Here is a 24,557-nt window from a genome sequence, read left to right as displayed (position 1 = left end):
GGACAGTCCATCATGTAACACAAAGCAAAACAAATTGGGGAATGATAGCTCAAAAGGTCATTTCAGATAAATGCACTGCCCGATGTTTATACATAAACTTCAGACAATTAGATCTTAAAAACACGTCCCAGTTAAAACCTGCAACTGTTATTTGATTGGGATGGATGTTTTTTTTTCTTCTTTTTTTTTCTTCACCTCAAGGGGGCCAAAAGAACACTTTCCATGGAACATTTCACTAATGTTCGTGTACGGTTTCCATTTGGTTATTTATGTTGGAGTGGAACCATTATCTAACATTTTAAGAACATTCTTTTTAGGTTTTTAAACTAACATTCATATAACATTTTGGGGACCAAAATATGTTACTTGTGTTTTCATTGATCTTGCCTGAAAACAAAATATACAACATGAGCTGTTCTCCTGATGTTAGTGTATTGCACTCAGTTTTTTTTATTTTTATCTAACATTCTAAGAACATTCGTAGTTTTTTTAGAACTATAAACTAACATTCCGAGAACGTTTAGGGGACCAACATTTGTTTTTGCATCGATCTAGCCTGCAAACAAAATATACAATATATAAGGGCATATGAGCTGTTCCCCTAACATTACTATAAGGTTCCATTTGGTTATTTTTTGGGTGGACCAAATATCTAACGTTCTAAGAATGTTCTTTTTAGGTTTTTTAGAACCTTAAACTAACACTTCCAGATCATTTCGGGGGCCAAAGTTTGTTGTGTTTGCATCGATCTTACCTGAAAACAAAATATACAACAATATGAGCTGTTCCCAATTAATGTACGGTTCCCATTTGGTTATTTTTTGGGGTGAAACCAATATCTAACATTCTTTCTGGGCTTTTTAGGATCATAAACTAACATTCCCAGAACATTTTGAGGACTAAAATTTGCGTTTTCATCAATCTTGCCTGAAAACAAAATAGCGATATAACACGGGCATTTGAGCGGTTCCCTTAACGCTTCCCATTTGGTTATTTTTTTGGTTATAGATGGGACCAATATCTGATTTTCAAGGAATGTTGTTTTTAGGTTTTATTGTTGAACAATAAACTAACATCTTCAGAGCACTTGGGGAACCAAAGGGTTGTTATTTTTGTTTGCATCTATGAGCTGTTCTTTTTTAATTGGTATGATGTCTAACAGGTCCAGTATACAGTACATGTAATGATGTCCAATACTTCTAATGAATGGCAGAATACAGTATTGAACCATGTACAATATGTATGTCAGGGTAAGAGATGGAGAGACAGAGCTGGAGGAAATGAGAATGGGAGCTGCATGGGGTTGGTGGGGAGAAGATAGCGTGGTGTGAGATACATTTTTATTTGTCCTATTAGGTTACAAGGTGGCAGCGAATACTAGATCTATTTCCTGCACACACAAAAAAAGTCAATAGAAAATTTCAAGAGTAAACAGGAATTATTATTCAAGGCTACATTCCCTACATCCTACATCATTGAATTTTCCATTGGGCAAGCCGTCACACAGAAAGGCTATTTTTAATATAATAGTTTGAAATTGAACATTAAGTCCAAGTGGAGTCGATAAATCAAGTCATCTCTATATGCCAAACTGCATGAAAAAGTTAATTCTTCAAATGCATAGCAATGTAATAAGTAAAGTAATGTGGTATACACAACTTTAAGAACAATATTCCATATTCCTCCATAAGTGCGAATACAATAGGCTGCTCATTGGATTTAAGGCAGATGATAGAAGAAATAGATGAAAGAACCACGTTGACTTATTGTGCATATATTCAACACAGCAACGCAGTTGTATTAGTCTGATAGCATGTCCATGAAATTTGTATAACGTCAATTAATATTCATGAGATCGGATGATGATCACACTTTTCCCAGAACAAACAGTGAAAAGGGTATCTGGCAATAAAGTTCATCGAGTTAATTAATAAAATTCACAAATCGGTGGTCCTAAACATTAAAAAGCGTTGTTTTAAAGATAAAACAACCGTATGTCAGTTAAAAATATTCAATAACATGACATCTCCCAAAACACCTTCACGATTCACTGACAACCTGCGCGTGCCTTGTGCACCTTTTGAACGGGTCGTCTTCATTAGACCAAACGAGATGAACTTCAAATGGCCTGGGATTTTCATATAGCCCAGATATTTCGTCATTTAATAGAATTGTATTGGCACTTTAACAGATCACTCTTACATACATGAACGACCGATATCACGTTAACGGATGCAACTAGCAACTTACATCTGCCTACACAGTCACGATGATCGCGAGGCGATTCAAGTCGTAAGTCAAAATGCTTAGAAAGCGACAATGTAATGTTCTCCTTTGTCAATGAAGTGCACGAACTAGTGCACGGTTGTATGCAACGAACAATAGCCCGCGAGACCGAGAGACCCGTGCAAACTTACCTTATATGCATGCGCAGTCGTTTCGAGATGATAGTCGCCGATGAACGAATACAAACGGCGTGAGAGCAAATAAAACAGACCTTTCCGTAAACCCCTCCTATCCTATTGCAAGTGGTCACCCATCACCAGCGGATGGGACAACCCTCCTCCTCCTCCTCCCCATCCTCCTCCTCTCTGGGACTCTGGCATTGACGGTGTGCTGTGATCCTCCTGACACCCCTATTCCCTCCAATTGAACGATAATGGAGAAGATGAAAGAAACCAGAAAACAAAGAATCACAGGCATTAAGGGAGACTGCGGATTGGTTCATGTTCTTTATGCTATCTATCTATCTATCTATCTATCTATCTATCTATCTATCTATCTATCTATCTATCTATCTATCTTTTTTCTTTCTGTCTGTTCTTCATCCTTCCTTTCAATATATGATTATTTATTTAAGATATGAGTTTTACGCTGCCTGTCACAACTCTCTTTTGCCCTCACCAGGAACATACACTACCCGATTTAAATAGGGAAATGCTTAAGAGTCTGTGATTGGATCATTATTGCAGTAATTATTATTTTTGTAGCATGCGTTATGTGTTTGGCAGCAGTTCTTCTAACCCTAATAGCTTTTAATTTCTTAAACAAACATGTAGTAAGATACATCATGGCCAATTGTTCATATTCCAGGATCACAATGCCAAGATTCATCAGGCTAAAATTGTGAAAGAATGGTTGGGAGGGAGCATGAAGAATCATTTTCACACATGAATTGGCACACATGAATCCAGACCTTTGGGATGTGCTGGAGGAGACTTTACAGAGTGCTGGACTCTTGCATTGTCAATACAAGATCTTGACCAAACATTGATGCACCTCTTCCAATCATAGACTCTTAAGCATTTGCCTATTTAAATCCAATTTTTTGGCCAGGCAGTGTATTGTCAAACATGTCTTTCACAAGTATTAGGCTAAATTTACAGTTTATCTTAATCGCTTGGGCACATTTTTCTTAACATCCTCTAAACTGTAAGCTCAATTGTCACAAAAACTAGTTATTGTTTTTGTCATTGTGTGAGCCACACTGGTCAAAATGTTTAATGTTTTTTCCACCATGGAAATATTTGTTATAATCAAATTTCACATGTTTTCTACTTTTTAATTGGTACTGTGCGGTCTGTTTTCTACACTATACAAGAATGCCAGTTTTGTCTAGCTGAATGTTATTGTGTATCGCTGAGCATTTAGATTCAGATTTCAACAGTAGCTAAAATTCTACAAGAAAAAGTCGTATACTGTAGTACAGAAAAAGAAAATGGACATTTGTTCATACTTTATATTAGGTGTCCTTTACTATACTTACATCAAAAAATAAGGACAGTGTTATTGTGTTCATATTGTTTTGCAAAACAGTCCTGTTCCCCATGTACATACTATGTAGGCTACTAATTAGTAATTACAATAACAGGGTAATAACTAGGTACTAACCCTGAACCTATACCTCTAAACCCAACCTGAACCCATGTACAGTAGTTACCTTATATTACCCAGTACTTGCTTAGGTAAGTACACTGTAAGTACAGTAAGTGCACATACTGTAAAATTAGGTGTAACCCAAAACACTTGTGCTGAGGTGGGATACAGGTATGGTTAGGAACAGTGTAAGTCTATATTTATTTACAGCTGTAAATACAGGCATGTATTTTATAAATGTAAGTATAATGTACAAAAACAGGTATGTGCACATTAAGTGCATTGTAACAAATGATTCATTTAAATGTTAGTACATAATAGTTAAGGACACCTTAAGTGCGACCGGACATTTTTTTTTTTATTATACAGCACATTTATTTTTGTAGAAATGTGTTACATGTAAACTGAAAATTCAGTTGTTGTTAATGTTTACACATTCTATTATGTCTTACACCATCACACAGAGATCTGAACTTATTGTTTTCAGAGAAAAAAATGAAAATGAAACTGATTGAAAAAAACTGTAAATTAAAAGTTAAATTAGCTTAAAAGTGACTATTCGAGGACATAACCGTGTCTATTAAAACACGCAGTCATGTTTGCATGATCTTCCATATGCGCATTCATCTCTATACAGCCTCTGTACACTAAGTTGCTTTATATATTGTGCTTGAGACACATCACTAAACTTACAAGGGGAAAAAAGCGCGACCAAACCATCTGCGATGTCATGCACAGGGCCAGTGTTACCTGTTGAGTAATTATAAAATTAAATAAAAAAAGATTGAGTAAAATTTGGTAAATGAATGAAATAAATATATCAGAGGATCACCGGGCTGTTTCCAGGCAACGGTTGTGAGGTATGAGATTCATGGCCACTGGAGGGCCCTTCCTAACCCACAAAAACTGCCATTTTTAGAAGAACTATCCTGTATCTCTCCAGTGTCTCCAAATTATGAGCATTATCATTTATGAAACTAACTAAACTAGAGGCATGAATGCAAGTGACTTAGCAGTTGCCAGTTAAATACGCTTATTCATTAATATTTTCTGAAAGTAAACATCATGCGTCTCTTATGAATGATGCTGTTGAATTTCAAATGCTTGTCAGATTGACAATCCCGGCAACATTTCTATACCACTTCTCTCTTTAAGTAGAATTTAGAAAATCATTTTTAAGGCATCAATATTTGAAAATATGCACCGATATTCTTGTCTGCTTCAGGACACCTCTGAAGACAGTCTTCCTCCTCTTTATTAATCATCATTCAGTCTGGCCGCTTTGATCACGCTTAAAAATAGAGCAGAACTCCCCAGGGGAGGTCATTACCGAGTGGCACCGCCGCCTTTAGGGCCACTGTCTGCGGACCACTCATTTATTTATTTGAATCTGAGCACAAAAGGAGCGCTCAGAGAAACACACAACTCAGCAGGATGGGTCTGTCTTCCTGTCTTCAGCCTGGGTTTCTGTGTCATTTAATCCCTCCATCATTAAAGTATTGAAGATTTTTGAAACTTTAGCCATTTCCTTGCAATACATTAAAGTATGCCTGGGATTTTGCATAGTAAAGATAAGTCTGGATATTTTAAGTGTTCATCTAATGTGGTCTACTGTCGACAGGGAGTGATGCCTTCAAGGTTAAAAAAAGAATGCAAAAGCATCATAGAATTAGCATAAAAATAGTCAAAATGACTAATACTGGTTTTGCTTATTGGATTTTTAAACTAATGCAAAGTTCTGTCATGAAATTCTAGATGGCTCAGACTAAGACGTCCTTAACTCAATCTACTCGTAATCACATCATTCTCTATAGGGAACAGCTGATTGATTCCTGCTGTATCAGTAGCCAATGAGCTCGCGGCTCAACATTCATGGTCAGTGTTGTAGCAGTGTAGCGTGCTTTCAAAAACCCTCCACCCTCCCCAGCTCCACCTGTATAGATCGGCTACGGGTAATTCACGTATGTTAATTTGTACAGCAGCAGCATGTCTTACTCTTACTTACTCACAGTAGCAGCAATAACAACAGCAGCAGCATAGCAGATCTATTCTGCCAAGACCAAACATCAACATTGTCATATCCATTACCATGCCAAACACTCCAAGAGTTGTCATGACAGAAATGTATTTATTTTGGTACAAACTACCTATTAGGAATGGTATGGAGCCCCTAAAGGGATATTGTGATGGAAAAAATCTGAGATGGGAGGAAAAAACTATTTCAATGCTTTTGCATTCTCTGGCAAAAGTTTTGTATTCCCCCGAGAAACTTTGGGTTCTCTCGTAAAGAACTGAAAAGGTTTGTGAGCGAATGCAAAGTTTCTCAGGGGGACGCAAAACATTTGCGAGAGACCACAAAAGCATTGACTTATTTTTTGTCCCATATCTTTTTTTTCCACCAGCATGTCCCTTTAGGGGCTCCGTAGTACGGTTATGTTCACAGATGCCAAAGTTACATGAGGGCAAAATGGCTTATTTATATTAGATATAGAATATTATTTTTAAATGATGTGTACTTTTCTAACTCATTTGGCAAATTGGGTGATCTAGTATTAAGAATAGATGCAATATTATGCATATACATACACTCACCTAAAGGATTATTAGGAACACCTGTTCAATTTCTCATTAATGCAATTATCTAATCAACCAATCACATGGCAGTTGATTCAATGCATTTAGGGGTGTGGTCCTGGTCAAGACAATCTCCTGAACTCCAAACTGAATGTCAGAATGGGAAAGAAAGGTGATTTAAGCAATTTTGAGCGTGGCATGGTTGTTGGTGCCAGACGGGCCGGTCTGAGTATTTCACAATCAGTTACTGGGATTTTCACGCACAACCATTTCTAGGGTTTACAAAGAATGGTGTGAAAAGGGAAAAACATCCAGTATGCGGCAGTCCTGTGGGCGAAAATGCCTTGTTGATGCTAGAGGTCAGAGGAGAATGGGCCTACTAATTCAAGCTGATAGAAGAGCAACTTTGACTGAAATAACCACTCGTTACAACCGAGGTATGCAGCAAAGCATTTGTGAAGCCACAACACGCACAACCTTGAGGCGGATGGGCTACAACAGCAGAAGACCCCACCGGGTACCACTCATCTCCACTACAAATAGGAAAAAGAGGCTACAATTTGCACGAGCTCACCAAAATTGGACAGTTGAAGACTGGAAAAATGTTGCCTGGTCTGATGAGTCTCGATTTCTGTTGAGACATTCAGATGGTAGAGTCAGAATTTGGCGTAAACAGAATGAGAACATGGATCCATCATGCCTTGTTACCACTGTGCAGGCTGGTGGTGGTGGTGTAATGGTGTGGGGGATGTTTTCTTGGCACACTTTAGGCCCCTTAGTGCCAATTGGGCATCCTTTAAATGCCACGGCCTACCTGAGCATTGTTTCTGACCATGTCCATCCCTTTATGACCACCATGTACCCATCCTCTGATGGCTACTTCCAGCAGGATAATGCACCATGTCACAAAGCTCGAATAATTTCAAATTGGTTTCTTGAACATGACAATGAGTTCACTGTACTAAAATGGCCCCCACAGTCACCAGATCTCAACCCAATAGAGCATCTTTGGGATGTGGTGAAACGGGAGCTTCATGCCCTGGATGTGCATCCCACAAATCTCCATCAACTGCAAGATGCTATCCTCTGAATATGGGCCAATATTTCTAAAGAATGCTTTCAGCACCTTGTTGAATCAATGCCACGTAGAATTAAGGCAGTTCTGAAGGCGAAAGGGGGTCATACACAGTATTAGTATGGTGTTCCTAATAATCCTTTAGGTGAGTGTATATATATATATATATATACACATACATACATACATATATATATATATATATATATATATATATATTTATATACAAGACATATTGTATTTGTTTTTGCCAAAAATTGCAAAATTGTATTTAATTATTTAGGAAAATCTTAATTTAAGTCTAAGCAAACAATGTTGCTTCTCAAATAAATGTCTCTTGTTTGTAAGGATGTTTAATTGTTTACTAGAAAACAAGACATTAATATTAGGAAAATTAGGTTTTCATTGTAACATAAAGTGCATGAAAAAGGATCATCTTTAAAAAAGGAGAATTTTATAAATTAAAATGGAGGCCGATTCATTTTATACAAATACGGCCCAAATTACCAAAAACACTTATGAAGACATTAGCAGGAGACCACTTACGTTTATAATAAGCACTGAGATTCTAGAGACCAAGACCTCCATCGCCTAAACTATTCACTTCACCAAAAAAAAAAAAAAAAAAAAAAAAACTGACATGTTCAGGATACTCAATTGATATTGACAGACCATACAGGTGCAACAATCCAGAAAAAGTCTTTCTTTTTCATACCTATCCTATTGAAGCTTCAAGTGAGTTCTCAGCTGGTCTCTGCTCAAACTCCTACAATAGTTGCCACCTCCATATATGAAATCATTTGTTATCCATCTAGCATGTAACATCTTTACTCTCTTCATTTGGCATGCAGTATCTGCAGCAAACATTGGGAATTCAGCCAGATGTTAGAGTATGATGTAAATCTAGATCTGTCATTGTGCTGTCACTCACATACATGTTATATTGCTATGTGAATGTCTTTAAAACAGTCCTTATATACTGTAGTCACAACCTTTGAACATATATAACAAATAACAGTTGGTATTTGGTTACTGAAAAAGACAAAATGACAAGAAAAAAGAGAGAAAAAAATCAAGTGTATTTAATTCATATAATCAAATGGATACTGTTTGAAAGTTCTAAAAATAATCTCAAAGGTCACAAATGTATATCAAAACATGTGATTCAATGAAAAAAACCCAGAAAGATTTTAAACAGTGGAAAATGAAAACCTTATGATCCATAATCCTTTATAAAATATTAATGACAACACCAGTAGTGTGAACCTGAACACCATGCCTTTCAGGTGAAATTGGATCTCAAATATTGCATTTACTACATAGCCTATATTGAATTACATAACTATCATGTCATAGTGTTTCATAAGATTTGATGTGGAATTATGTCAGTTATAAAGAAAATGTTTCTGAAATGGCATGCATCATGCTGTTTTAATAAAAAGACTAACTGTAATAAACGAAAGCACATTCTATAATCAATGGATGGCTGTTTATGATTGTGTTCTGCACTCATTTTCTTCCTTTTTCTACAAACTTGTGGATGTAAACAAGGAATGAAGGAACAGAACAGCAGGAAAATGTCTGCTTTGGTAAACGGATGTAAACATTTACAAGTTCAAGAAGGTTAAAGCTTAATGGTTCCAATTCATAATTGACATTAGTGGCATTGCAAAAACACACACACACACACACACAAAAAACAAAGGCAACAGCAAAAACACTCAGTTGACTGCCATGGTTACAGTGCTTCTGTTTTCAAACACAAAGTGTGGCTTTAACTCTTAAGGTGACAGTGGCATTGTTAGTCAATTAATTACGCTTCATAACTGGTAGAACTGGTAGAGCAAAGGATCATCATTAATAATTTAATCAAGGTAGTTAAGTACTAACAATTCAAGATGCGAAAAAACTGATTTTTTAGTGCAACTTCATATTTAAGTTTTTTGAAGCAAATCATTGTATATATAGAGTCATGCATAGGCTGACATGTATGCAAATGAAAAGGCAGAAGCAGAGTAACAGAGCAGAGAAGATGTGACCGAGAGTAAAACAAAGCAATGGGCACAGTCTCTGTCAAGGTCTGGGTTCATTAGCATTACCATCAGAAACTATTTAAAGTTTCATAATTTATAGTGTAGTGATGTACTTCCTCCTGGTGGGTTTTTACCACTGTTCCCAGCTGAAGTCATCTCCACGCCCGAATGTCAGGAAGAAACCCAGAATGGTCAGAAAAATGACACTATTGCCTCCAATTACCAGGCCACAGGCGCCCCACTGGATCTGAAGAGGAAGAGAGACATTAGTTTCATTCATGGTGACACATTTCATTCAGTGTACTATCTGGTAAAACCCATTGGCTGCTTTAGAAAGCATATTCTGCCTGTGTATGCTTTTAAATCATTTTGTGGACATGTGAGCACTAAATGCAATCTGAACAAAAATGAAATGAAATTTAATTTGCGCCTCCACAGTGATATTGGAATATTTAGAGGTTTTTCCCTCTGAATCTCTGAATTATTGCAATAACATCGGATATATTATTATATGAACAAACAAGAAATAATTTAATTTAAAACCAATAAAGGGACAGTTCACCCCAAAAAATGAAAATTCTACCATTAATTACTCACCCTCATGTACCCGCAAGACTTTCGTTAATCTTCAGAAACACAAATTAATATATTTTTGATGAAATCTGAGAGATTTCTGTCCCTCCATTCACAGTGTATGCAACTACCACTTTGACACTTCCAAAAGTTCATAAATAGATTGTAAAACTAATTAATGTGATTCAGGCAGTTTAGTCCAAATTTTCTGAAGAGACACGATCCTTTATATGATGAACAGATTGAATTTAGGCTTTTATTCACAAATAAATATTTATCAACGCACGTGTTCTTGCGAAAGCTCAAATGTGCTGCGTAACAAGAATGAACATCACTGGTTCTTGCGAAAGCTCAAACGTACTGCGTAACACAAGAATGAGCATCACTGGTTCCTGCAAAAGGTCAAATGTGCTGCTTAACACAAGAATGAACATTGGTTCTTGCGAAAGCTCAAACGTACTGCGTAACACGAGAATGAACATCACTGGTTCCTGCGAAAGCTCCAATGTGCTGCGTAACACAAGAATGAGCATCACTGGTTCCTGCAAAAGCTCAAATGTGCTGCGTAACAAGAATGAACATCACTGGTTCTTGCGAAAGCTCAAACGTACTGCGTAACACAAGAATGAGCATCACTGGTTCCTGCAAAAGGTCAAATGTGCTGCTTAACACAAGAATGAACATTGGTTCTTGCGAAAGCTCAAACGTACTGCGTAACACGAGAATGAACATCACTGGTTCCTGCGAAAGCTCCAATGTGCTGCGTAACACGAGAATGAGCATCACTGGTTCCTGCAAAAGGTCAAATGTGCTGCGTAACACGAGAATGAACATTGGTTCTTGCGAAAGCTCAAATGTACTGCGTAACACGAGAATGAACCTCATTGGTTCTTGCAGAAGCTCAAATGTGCTGCGTAACACGAGAATGAACCTCATTGGTTCTTGCGAAAGCTCAAATGTACTGCGTAACACGAGAATGAGCCTCATTGGTTCTTGCAGAAGCTCAAATGTGCTGCGTAACACGAGAATGAACATCACTGGTTCTTGCGAAAGCTCAAATGTACTGCGTAACACGAGAATGAACATCACTGGTTCTTGCGAAAGCTCAAATGTACTGTGTAACACGAGAATGAACATTGGTTCTTGCGAAAGCTCAAATGTACTGCGTAACACGAGAATGAACCTCATTGGTTCTTGTGAAAGCTCAAATGTACTGCGTAACACGAGAATGAACCTCATTGGTTCTTGCAGAAGCTCAAATGTGCTGCGTAACACGAGAATGAACCTCATTGGTTCTTGCGAAAGCTCAAATGTACTGCGTAACACGAGAATGAGCCTCATTGGTTCTTGCAGAAGCTCAAATGTGCTGCGTAACACGAGAATGAACATCACTGGTTCTTGCGAAAGCTCAAATGTACTGCGTAACACGAGAATGAACATCACTGGTTCTTGCGAAAGCTCAAATGTACTGCGTAACACGAGAATGAACATTGGTTCTTGCGAAAGCTCAAATGTACTGCGTAACACGAGAATGAACCTCATTGGTTCTTGTGAAAGCTCAAATGTACTGCGTAACACGAGAATGAACCTCATTGGTTCTTGCGAAAGCTCAAATGTACTGCGTAACACGAGAATGAACCTCATTGGTTCTTGCAGAAGCTCAAATGTGCTGCGTAACACGAGAATGAACCTCATTGGTTCTTGCAGAAGCTCAAATGTACTGCGTAACACGAGAATGAGCCTCATTGGTTCTTGCAGAAGCTCAAATGTGCTGCGTAACACGAGAATGAGCCTCATTGGTTCTTGCAGAAGCTCAAATGTGCTGCGTAACACGAGAATGAACATCACTGGTTCTTGCGAAAGCTCAAATGTACTGCGTAACACGAGAATGAACATCACTGGTTCTTGCGAAAGCTCAAATGTACTGCGTAACACGAGAATGAACATTGGTTCTTGCGAAAGCTCAAATGTGCTGCGTAACACGAGAATAAACCTCATTGGTTCTTGCTGAAGCTCAAATGTGCTGCGTAACACGAGAATGAACCTCATTGGTTCTTGCGAAAGCTCAAATGTACTGCGTAACACGAGAATGAACATCACTGGTTCTTGCGAAAGCTCAAATGTGCTGCGTAACACGAGAATGAACATTGGTTCTTGCGAAAGCTCAAATGTACTGCGTAACACGAGAATGAACCTCATTGGTTCTTGCAGAAGCTCAAATGTGCTGCGTAACACGAGAATGAACCTCATTGGTTCTTGCGAAAGCTCAAATGTACTGCGTAACACGAGAATGAGCCTCATTGGTTCTTGCAGAAGCTCAAATGTGCTGCGTAACACGAGAATGAACATCACTGGTTCTTGCGAAAGCTCAAATGTACTGCGTAACACGAGAATGAACATCACTGGTTCTTGCGAAAGCTCAAATGTACTGCGTAACACGAGAATGAACCTCATTGGTTCTTGCAGAAGCTCAAATGTGCTGCGTAACACGAGAATGAACCTCATTGGTTCTTGCAGAAGCTCAAATGTACTGCGTAACACGAGAATGAGCCTCATTGGTTCTTGCAGAAGCTCAAATGTGCTGCGTAACACGAGAATGAGCCTCATTGGTTCTTGCAGAAGCTCAAATGTGCTGCGTAACACGAGAATGAACATCACTGGTTCTTGCGAAAGCTCAAATGTACTGCGTAACACGAGAATGAACATCACTGGTTCTTGCGAAAGCTCAAATGTACTGCGTAACACGAGAATGAACATTGGTTCTTGCGAAAGCTCAAATGTACTGCGTAACACGAGAATGAACCTCATTGGTTCTTGTGAAAGCTCAAATGTACTGCGTAACACGAGAATAAACCTCATTGGTTCTTGCAGAAGCTCAAATGTGCTGCACAACACAAGAATGAACATCACTGGTTCTTGTGAAAGCTCAAATGTACTGCGTAACACGAGAATAAACCTCATTGGTTCTTGCAGAAGCTCAAATGTGCTGCACAACACAAGAATGAACATCACTGGTTCTTGTGAAAGCTCAAATGTACTGCGTAACACGAGAATAAACCTCATTGGTTCTTGCTGAAGCTCAAATGTGCTGCGTAACACGAGAATGAACATTGGTTCTTGCGAAAGCTCAAATGTACTGCGTAACACGAGAATGAACCTCATTGGTTCTTGCAGAAGCTCAAATGTGCTGCGTAACACGAGAATGAACCTCATTGGTTCTTGCGAAAGCTCAAATGTACTGCGTAACACGAGAATGAGCCTCATTGGTTCTTGCAGAAGCTCAAATGTGCTGCGTAACACGAGAATGAACCTCATTGGTTCTTGCAGAAGCTCAAATGTACTGCGTAACACGAGAATGAACCTCATTGGTTCTTGCGAAAGCTCAAATGTACTGCGTAACACGAGAATGAGCCTCATTGGTACTTGCAGAAGCTCAAATGTGCTGCGTAACACGAGAATGAACATCACTGGTTCTTGCGAAAGCTCAAATGTACTGCGTAACACGAGAATGAACCTCATTGGTTCTTGCGAAAGCTCAAATGTACTGCGTAACACGAGAATGAGCCTCATTGGTTCTTGCAGAAGCTCAAATGTGCTGCGTAACACGAGAATGAACCTCATTGGTTCTTGCAGAAGCTCAAATGTACTGCGTAACACGAGAATGAACCTCATTGGTTCTTGCGAAAGCTCAAATGTACTGCGTAACACGAGAATGAGCCTCATTGGTTCTTGCAGAAGCTCAAATGTGCTGCGTAACACGAGAATGAACATCACTGGTTCTTGCGAAAGCTCAAATGTACTGCGTAACACGAGAATGAACCTCATTGGTTCTTGCGAAAGCTCAAATGTACTGCGTAACACGAGAATGAACATCACTGGTTCTTGCGAAAGCTCAAATGTACTGCGTAACACGAGAATGAACCTCATTGGTTCTTGCGAAAGCTCAAATGTACTGCGTAACACGAGAATGAGCCTCATTGGTTCTTGCAGAAGCTCAAATGTGCTGCGTAACACGAGAATGAACCTCATTGGTTCTTGCAGAAGCTCAAATGTACTGCGTAACACGAGAATGAACCTCATTGGTTCTTGCGAAAGCTCAAATGTACTGCGTAACACGAGAATGAGCCTCATTGGTTCTTGCAGAAGCTCAAATGTGCTGCGTAACACGAGAATGAACATCACTGGTTCTTGCGAAAGCTCAAATGTACTGCGTAACACGAGACTGAACCTCATTGGTTCTTGCTGAAGCTCAAATGTGCTGTGTAACACGAGAATGAGCCTCATTGGTTCTTGCAGAAGCTCAAATGTGCTGCGTAACACGAGAATGAACCTCATTGGTTCTTGCAGAAGCTCAAATGTGCTGCGTAACACGAGAATGAACCTCACTAGTTCTTGCAGAAGCTCAAATGTGCTGCGTAACATGAGAATGAACATCATTGGTTCTTGTGGAATCTCAAAGTGCTGCGAGGTGAATCACAACACTAAAAAAAACTTTGATTTGAAGCAAAAAAGTTTTTGAAATTTGGACAAAAAGACAAAGGTACAAGATTGTGTACTTAACGACTTTAGTGATGGAAAGAACTACAATAGTATGAAGCATTATGAACAGCATGGTCAAATTAAAAACAATATATATATACAGTGCCCTCCACAATTAATGGCACCCCTGGTAAATATGATCAAAACTGGCTGTAAAAAATAAATCTGCTTCGTTTATCCTTTTGATCTTTCATTCAAAAAATTTGCAAAATTCTAACCTTTCATTTAAGTAAAATAATTGAATGTGGGGGGGGGGGAAATCACATTATAAAATAAATGTTTTTCTCCAAAACACGTTGGCCACAATTATTGGCACCCTTTTATTAAATACTTTTTGCAATCTCCTTTTGACAAGATACCAGCTCTGAGTCTTCTCCTATAATGCCTGATGAGTTTGGAGAACACCTGACAAGAGATCAGAGACCATTCCTCCATACAGAATCTCTCCAGATCCTTCAGATTCCCAGATCCATGTTTGTGCTTCTTCTCTTCAGTTCACTCCACTCATCAGGTCAGGGGACTGGGACGGTCATGGCAGAAGCTTCATTTTGTGCTCGCTAACACATTTTTGTGTTGATTTTGATGTTTGTTTTGGATCGTTGTCCTGATGGAAGATCCAACCACGGCCCATTATAAGATTTCTAGCAGAAGGCGTCAGGTTTTGATTTTTTATCTGTTGATATTTGATAGAATCCACGATGCCATGTATCTGAATAAGAAGTCCAGGACCTCCAGCAAAAAAATATGCCCACAACATTAAAGATCCAACGGTATATTAAATTGTACACATGGGGTACTTTTTTGTGTTCACCAAACCCATCTAGTGTGTTTGCTGGCAAAAAGCTATTTTTTTAGTCTCATCTGACCACAGAACCCTGTGCCGTTTGAAGATCCAGTCGTGTCTGACAATTAAATTTGCTGGAGTTTGTTTCTGGAGGAGTGAGGAGGATTTTTCTTGAAACAACATGTGGGGATGTAGGGTTTTTTTAGTTTTTTTTTTGGCTTTCTGACCCCAAGACTCAACTAATCTCTGCAATTCTCCATCTGTGATCCTTGAAGAGTCTTTGGCCACTCAAACTTTCATCCTCACCATCCATTAAGACAATATAGACACACGTCCTCTTCCAGGAGGATTCGTAACATCTTTAGTTGATTGGAACTTCTTAATTATTGCCCTGATGGTCAAAATGGGGATTATCAATTCTTTAGCTATTTTCTTACAGCCACTTTCTATTTTGTGATGGTCAACAATCTTTTGCTGCACATCAGAACTATATTCTGTGGTTTTACTCATTGTGATGGATTATTAAGGGGATTTGGCCTTTGTGTTTCCTCATATTTAAACTCCTGTGAAACACGAAGTCATAGCTGGACAGTTTCATGTTCCTAGTCACCCTGGTGTACTAAAAAAGGTTAAAGGGGGGGTACAATGGTGTTTCATGTATTCAGAGTTGTTTACAGTGTTAAAGAGATAGATTCTCATGCTAAACATGGGCAAAGTTTTAAAAAAATATTTTGGACGAATAACGGAGAATTTCTATGCTGAAAATCTTACTTCCGGGTTGGTACAAGTTTCGGCTGGTTTTTTTTTTATCGTGGATCTAATGACGTAGATGAGAGTGGAACTCCTTATATGAGCATTTCTCTCGGAAAAGCGCGCCCGCGAGCACGTCGACTAGAGGAGAGCGAGACCGCGCACATCAACGCGCTTCAACAGGAAATCATCGGCAGCGCTGCATAGGATTTGTTCAAGAATGTCTCCAAAAAAGTGTGTATTTGGATGTGAGGGAAAGCTTACCGTGTTCAGTTTTCCAAAGAACCCAGTGTTACAGGAACAGTGGATGCAGTTTGTTTTTCCGGGGCAGCAACGGAGTGTAGGAAGTGCGGTTGTGTGTTCTGGTCGTTTCAGTGACGAATGTTTTATTAACAAGGCTCAGGTCGACGCTGGATTTGCAAATCGTTTGCTATTAAAACGTGGAGCGGTCCCAGTGATAAAAGACCCCATTCATGTAAGTACAACTGGATCAGATTTCTGTCTTTTGCTGGAAATCAAGAACTACCGCTTGACTCTATAGCTCCGCCTCCAGGACCTCGGCTTTTTCCGGAGAGAATCGGAAAGCTGTATTTTTCTTTTCTAAATATAATAAAACTAAACACTTTTTTGAGATATTAAGGATGCACTACTACTCTATAGGTACTCAAGATTAACATGAGATTAGGTGAAACTGTGCATGTTATGTACCCTTTAATATTAATGGGAATATACTTCAGAGATATTTTACTCGTAAAAAACTCTAGGGGTGCCAATAATTGTGGCCAACGTGTTTTGGATAAAAACATTTATTTCATAATGTGATTTCCCCCCACTTTCAATTCTTTTACTTCAATGAAAGGTTAGAATTTTGCACATTTTTTGAATGAAAGATCAAAAGGATAAACGATGCAGATTTATTTTTTACAGCCAGTTTTGATCATATTTACCAGGGGTGCCATTAATTGTGGAGGGCACTGTATATGTATATATATATATATATATATATATATATATATATATATATATATATATATATATATATATATATATATATATATATATATATATATATATATATATATATATATATATATATATATATGTATGTATGTATGTATGTATATATATATATATATATATATATATATATATATATATATATATATATATATATAATATTTTAGGTTTATTACATATACAAAGATTTAAGACCGAGTGGATTACGTAATTCGCAGTGCATTATGTGAGTGGGCGGAGCTAAAAAGCTATTTTGAAACGTGTTGCTTTTTCGATTCTGACTGGTGTAATTTTCTGTATAGCATCATGGTTAATGTCGTTTTTCACCAGTAATTTTGCTGTTAAACATGATTTTTTTTTTTTTTTTTTTTTTATAAGCTCAAATAATGTGGGCTGACGTCTTCAGCAGAAGCAAATACCATATCAAATACCAAGTTCAAAATCATTTTCCTATGGAGAAAATGAGTGGATTATTTACTTCCGAAACCCGACTGTTGCACTTTATTTTCAGTACTATAATTCAAAAACATCCTCATTCTTCTTCAACAGTAATAATATTAATTGATTAAAATTTGTATTAAAATAAAAATATTTTTCTAAATAAATATAGAAATTAAAGTAACATTTAACAAAAAGTTCCCATTTGTTACTGCATTAACTAAAATTAACACTGAGCAATACATTTATTACAATATAAATGAAAAAAAAAACTTGCATTACAATAGGTGTAATTGTGATTGTCAAAAGATTTGGTAACTAAACAGAATTTTATACAATTTTCACATTCTTGGGATTTGATTTCAATCTTGATTCAATATTTACTCTTTGTATAAATATTAGGTAGGCTACAGTAGATAGACTACAGTACATGTTAATTTTTCTCAAGAAAAAATATATCTCACATAATGCTGTAAACATACAGAGAGCCCTGTCAGCTGGTATTATTAAAGGTTAAAAATTAACAAATTTAATTAAATATAATTTGGTTTTCATTATAATAACAATTATGACACAAGTAAAAATATAATACAAATGTAATATAGTGCACATATTTAGCAAAATACTCCTCTCTATAGCTATTTTTTCTAGTCAACTAACGTGTGTTGGTCATTAAATGGCTTTCCTGAGGTAAATGTAACGTTCTGTGACATAATTGTTCACCTACAGTTTTTTTTTACCTCTTTCCGTGGCTGAAAAACACTGATTGGTCGATATTATGTATGAGGCATAAATAAATACCTTTCGGTAAGTTGTAACTTACTGTATCTTTAAATAAAAAGTAACAGATGATCGGTTTACTTGAACTGATGTGCTACAGCGATCGGTCACGTCACATTTACAAGCGCCAAAACGGTATTTATTGTCTGAATTTTGTAATAAAATGGACAGAACCTGAGAGCGGAGAATTTTTTTCATATCATAAGTAACCTGCTCTGTCTAATCTGTCGGTGTCAGTGTCCTCTTTGCTCCGTGATTTTTCTCTGCGTGAGAAAGTTGATGTGTGGCGCGAGAGCGTGTGAGAAGTGTAAATTGCGTGAGTCTCACGCTGAATGCGTAGAGTTGGCAGCCCTGCTTTTAGAAGGGGGATAAATCGACGACAGCGTTCCTCCTTCCGCCATGCTTCTTCTCCATGTGAGGATTCATTACATTAGACTAGAGTGCGCACGGCGCCGCATGTACACAGTGCTTCTACATGTGGGGATTGTTTACATCAGAGTCCGCACGTGTTTTGCGCAGCATACACGCAGTGTTTGTTTAAGCGGTTGATGGAAAATAAGCGCGTTCTATAAATATAAATTCTGATCTATTATTTTTTTAAGGGTGTCAAGATTTCGATTTAAAATCGAAATCGATCGAAATTAATGCTCAATCTCGATTATCGAATCAAAAAATGGAATCGTCGATGCTGCCACGCCCCATATGTCACGTCACCTCGGCCTGCCTGTAATAGGTAAAACTCCTTTTCTCGAGAATATTGAAGCCTTTATTTTAAAACGCATTGCAGCTGCACAGCGAGAGCATCATAGCTCGTCTGAGCGAGCTGTTTGGGTGTGCTGCGGCAACTGCACGAACCTATGGCGAGTTAGCAGTGGCGTGCGGTTCAATGAGAGCGCTTGGCGCCCTGCTAACCTCAAGCGCGCCAATTTGGGCGCGGCTGAAGTGTATAAATTCAGAGAAAACTCGCCAAAGGACTTTAGGTTTAAATCGACTGAAGCGAAGTACCAGATATGAGCGAAATAGCACGGCAAGGCAACGCAGTACTCGTTCCCTTATCTCTAAGGGATCCGAGGTTACGCAAGTAACCAAGTACGTTCCCTTAATAGAACGTTCTCTCGTACTGCGTTGCAAACGCTGTGGGAACCCAATTTAAAACGCCGTGCTATTCGCCTGTGACTGCTCTGAGGAGTCCAGGGAGCCCCGGGACTATAATAGGTAATAGGTTATATTGTTTAAGTTTCCAATTGACTGAAGATATAAGTTATTGTTACATTATGTTGTTAATAAACGTTTTAAATTTGACAATGTAGTGTGTGGTACATTGCGAACAAAGGTCAGATATTATTATATTGCATAAAAGTCTAAAAATGGCATAGCTTGTGCTTTCAATTTTTTTTTTTAAATCGAGAATCGAATCGAACCGTGACTTTAGAATCGAAAATGTAATCGAATCGAGGATTTGGAGAATCGTGACACCCTTATTATTTTTCACGGTATTTTGAAGTGCCCGCGATAACAATATCGTGCATATTCATTACCGCGATTTATCGCATTACCGAATACCGGCACATGTCTACACAGGTGCGCAGGCAGGGTACATAAGGGCACCTAGAGAGGAAGTCATCAACTTCCATTGTCTGAAGGAAGACGTTACATTGTCTGAAGGAAGACATGCCGGAAGTATGGCAATGCGACGCAGTGTCTCGTTCCCCTTTTCAGGGAACCATGGTTACAGTCATAACCCGAGACGATCCCTTTCGAAAATTCTACACTGCATCATGGAGTTGACACAATGGGAACAAAATACCCACTACACCATACTGAACTACTGCCTGCTCACTGTGAATGTAAACTGCGCAATAAGCTAAGCTGTAGACAAAGCATTACCATATAGCGCACCCATGACCAAGAACTAGATAGCCTGAGGTTACGTTCTTAGCTCAATCTCTGCCGAGACTTGAACTCGGGTCGCCGTTTACATGGTTGTCAGTATGCAGTCCACAAGGCTACTACTCCAACTGCTACCCGGACCCTCAGGCATCAGTTCAAAGGTGCAACCTACTCCAAGGAGGTACAACATAAAGCATCCTGTCCACAGGACCAGGAGAGGCCTCAGGAGAGAAATTGTTCTCTCGACTTTATGCTCTAGCTAAAAACATAGCAATGTTCTTCACACCGAAGTAGGGCTGTGAAACGATTTATCGCATCGAAAATAAAAGTTTGTGATTTCTTAATATATGCGTATACTGTGTATAATTATTACCCAGGATTGGGTGTCCTGTGGAGATAGTCGACATCAAGTCGCCTGACTATAACCTCCAGTGTGAACCGGAGGGCTACTGAGAGGGCAGAGCACCCTGGCGCTCTCCTACACCCCCTGCCAAGTAGCTCTTATCGGCTGATGGTTGCCCATTCCTACAGTTCTAGCAAATAACAGAGAGTGGGTCGCTAACTGCCATTAAGTTTACTTTAATGCTCTGTCTCAGTACTACTCACGAACTGTTAGAAAATGTGTTAAAGTACTCCAACTATATCAATACTAGGGATGGGTATAGTTAAAAAAATCGATACCTTGACTTTGATACCGGTTCCTGTATGATACTTTTTTCAATACCAATTTTATGAAATCCGTTTTAACAAGATTACATTATCTAGAAAAAAACTTTATAAATGTGATTGTAAATGATTATAAATGTGTCGGGGAAAAAATAGCAAAGAGACAATAATTAATTAAATAATAAACTAGTGAGTTTATTTCTGAATCAGTGTTAGCTGCAAAGATGAAGCTGACATTGCTGACTCGACATCTCCAGTATAGTGAACGCGTACACGCCTATAGATAGAAAAGCACCTTTCATTCAAGCTTTCTGTGAGGCAAGTAGCCTATACGCTCGCTGAGTACGCGAGACAAAGCTGTTCTCGGCGGGTACATGAGCGCTGAACGCTGATCAGATACGAGACCCAGAACGAACTGGTTTATAGAAAAGAAATAAATACTTATAGATATAAATACTAAATAAAATAATGGTCCTAAAAATAGAATTATTTCATTTTGTGTGTTATTTTATTAGGTTAAATGTGACATGGATATGTTTTTGTTCTATATGTATAGGCTCCATATCACCCACCCTGTCAAAATGTTTAGAATAAAAAAGATACATATATATTGTGTACTCACCACAGATTTTCTTGCTAGCACAATGGGGAGCCCATAGGCTGACACCACGATTCCAGTGGTTAAGAAGTATGCAAGCTCCCTGCATGCATTGCTTGATTCTGTGTCATCTGCATGCCTCTTGGCTATTAAATTTGGTATAGGTGACAGAATGTAGAACATTAGGACAAACATGGGCCAGTACTGTCTGTGAGGAAAGAAGCACAAGTTAGTTTCTTGAATTTCTGCACTTAAAGTAAAAATCCTTACAGATGGCAAAAACATGGACCTACCCAAATTGTTGCAGTGCACATCCCAACAGGAGAAGGGTCAGTCCAAGTGCACCACTGAAGGACAACGCAACAAGAGCTGAAAGGAATAATAACTCAGATAAGTTAAAGGAGAACTCCGGTCAATTTTAATGCTGAATAAACATCATTTTTATTCATATCTTTCACATCTACTGCAGTCAGATTCACCCGTGTTCACTCTGAAGGAATCACTCACATGGCTGGGCACTTGTAATGACACATCAAGGATGTTAAGAGGCTAAAAGCAGGTTTAAAACTTGCCCCATTGAAGTCAACAGGGTGCAAATTTTAAAAAGAGGATAACACGGTGTAGGCAACACCGATTTTTGTCGTTGTTCTCTGTACTGACAGCACTCCAAATTTACAAAAAAATGAGCTCAATGTTAAAATTGACCGGAGTTCTCCTGGGCCAAGGCTTTGAATACTGAAACATTACGTGTATTTGTTGCCCCCTTGCGGCAATAGCTCGCAACTGCAGACATGACGTACTTTAAGTAAATAGGCTGTAAATAACTAAATTCTGTCATTTTTAAAATGTATAAGATAATTTCTTAAGTTCATTTTCATTGGTTAATTACTGAATCGAAAAACGAACTGGAGCACAGCAGTAAAAGCAAGTTCCTAAAGTAAAAGTAAACCTACGTAAAACTTGAACTCTAGTTGATGACAACTTTACCCTATAACAACATGACACCTAATAGACTTTATTTAATCAATCGACACCATTTGCAATTATATCTTTACTTTGATGCAACGATTCATGTAACAATCGGTAGTTTAAACTCAACAGAGTTCACAAGACTTTTTAGCTGATTGCGATCGAAAGCAGAATGCACTCGGAAAATGATCGGTGTGCTTTTGGGATCATATCAAGAGTTGCGTTTTAACTTTACCTTTTATTCCTGCCATCACTCGCAAACGCCTTTTGTTTTTAGATCTTTGTGCTAAATGTTATGGACTGACTTCCTATTTCCTCTTCAACTACTGATCCACCCTTAAAGGAGCAGAGCCTTTTAAAATCTACGAGATGAGAATCCACTGATCTGAAGCTTTTCAGAAAAACAAGTACAACATCTATCTGTCTGTCTATCTATCTATTTCTATCTCATCTGTATGGCTGTCTAATAATAATAATACATATTATAATTATTAATGTTAAAATAAATGAAGGTCTAAAATGCATTGTATTTAACCGAGTTTATATTGGGAAAAACTGAAACACTAAAAAATGTAAGAAAAAAAAGTTAAACCAAACAAAATGTCAAGATCCGAGAATAGAAAATGGCATTATGTCGAAATTATTTGACCGCATTTCTTACCGTAAATACAAAGAACTAAAGTGTTTCATTTTTTTTTACTGGAAAATGCTCTGTGTTATGAGGGAACCATCGAGCAGCCAATCAGGATCAGCGTGTTGGTCACGTAGTTTATCACAAGAATCTCATCATCATAGGTCATCATTAGTTTTCTCGAAAGCTGTCTGAGAATCGATGGTCCTCACTGCAGAGCATAAAATCCGGGGGGAGGAGTCGGATAAAATCCAACTCCTCCCACCTTACATACCTAAACCTACCAATCTCCACCCCCTGATCCCTACACCCACCCCTAAACCTACCCATCTCCACCCCTAAACCTACCAATCTCCACCCCTTATATAAGATCCGACTCCTCCCCTCGGATCTTGTGTACTGCATTGAGGTGCTACTGGACGATCTTGTTCCCTGCTTGTTTCGCACTGGACGGTAAGGTAAAATCTACTACCATGATTTATATCATTTATAAGTTCAAAATTTCTGTTTCTGTTAAAATGCCTGTAAAGACTCCAGGTGTTCGTAGACATGCCTTACTGTATTTTAATGAGGAAATGTTGTTATATATACACTACCGGTCAAAAGTTTTAGATCGGTAAGATTTTTAATGTTTTTAAAAGAAGTCTCTTCTGCTCACCAAGGCTGCATTTATTTGATTAAAAATATACACAAAAACAGTCATATTGTGAAATATTATTACAATTTAAAACAGCTGTTTTCTATGTGAATATATAGTAAAGTGTAATTTATTCCTGTGTTCAAAGCTGAATTTTCAGCATCATTACTCCAGTCTTCAGTGTCACATGATCCTTCAGAAATCATTCTAATATGATGATTTGATGCTCAAGAAACATTTATGATTATTATCAATGTTGAAACAGTTTTTTACATTTTTATTTCATGATGCTATGATGAATAGAAAGTTCAAAAGAACAGCATTTATCTGAAATGGAAAGCTTTTGTAACATTAAACACTACCGTTCAAAAGTTTGGGGTCAGTAAGAATTTTTATTTTATTTTTGGGGGAAAGAAATAAAATAAATCAATACTTTTATTCATCAAGGATGAGTTAAACTGATCAAAAGTTACAGTAAAGACATTTATAATGTTAGAAAATATTCTATTTTAAATAAATGCTGTTCTTTTGAACTTTCTATTCATCAAAGAATTTTGAAAAAAAAAATTGTACACAACTGTTTTCAACATTGAAAATAATAATGACTGTTTTTTGAGCATAAAATCAGCATATTAGAATGATTTCTGAAGGATCATGTGACACTGAAGACTGGAGTAATGATGTTGAAAATTCAGCTTTCATCTGAGGAATAAATTACATTTTAAAA

General features: G+C 37.9%; 1 protein-coding gene across 1 annotated transcript; it reads right to left on the bottom strand.

The window, feature by feature from the left end:
• Nucleotides 1–8,583: 8,583 nt before the first annotated feature.
• leprot (leptin receptor overlapping transcript) lies at nucleotides 8,584–23,017 on the bottom strand. The gene is made up of 4 exons (XM_079875682.1): nucleotides 22,798–23,017; nucleotides 21,887–21,962; nucleotides 21,618–21,801; nucleotides 8,584–9,805 (listed from the first exon to the last, which is right to left on the bottom strand). Exons 1-4 carry the CDS (start codon nucleotides 22,811–22,813, stop codon nucleotides 9,689–9,691), a joined length of 393 nt encoding a protein of 130 aa, XP_079731808.1. The 5' UTR covers nucleotides 22,814–23,017; the 3' UTR covers nucleotides 8,584–9,688.
• Nucleotides 23,018–24,557: the final 1,540 nt, after the last annotated feature.

Source organism: Squalius cephalus, assembly GCF_949319135.1.
Source record: "Squalius cephalus genome assembly, chromosome: 7".
NCBI lineage: Eukaryota > Metazoa > Chordata > Actinopteri > Cypriniformes > Leuciscidae > Squalius > Squalius cephalus.
The sequence above is the reverse complement of the archived record's forward strand: the minus strand, read 5'-3'. Positions and strand labels throughout refer to the sequence as shown.

Excerpts from the sequence above, each read along its gene's own strand:
- leprot (XM_079875682.1), bottom strand. Across the intron at positions 21,802-21,886 it reads TGTGCACTGCAACAATTTGG|ACAGTACTGGCCCATGTTTG; the intron begins GTAGGTCCATGT and ends CTTTCCTCACAG. Across the intron at positions 9,806-21,617 it reads TGCTAGCAAGAAAATCTGTG|ATCCAGTGGGGCGCCTGTGG; the intron begins GTGAGTACACAA and ends CTTCCTCTTCAG.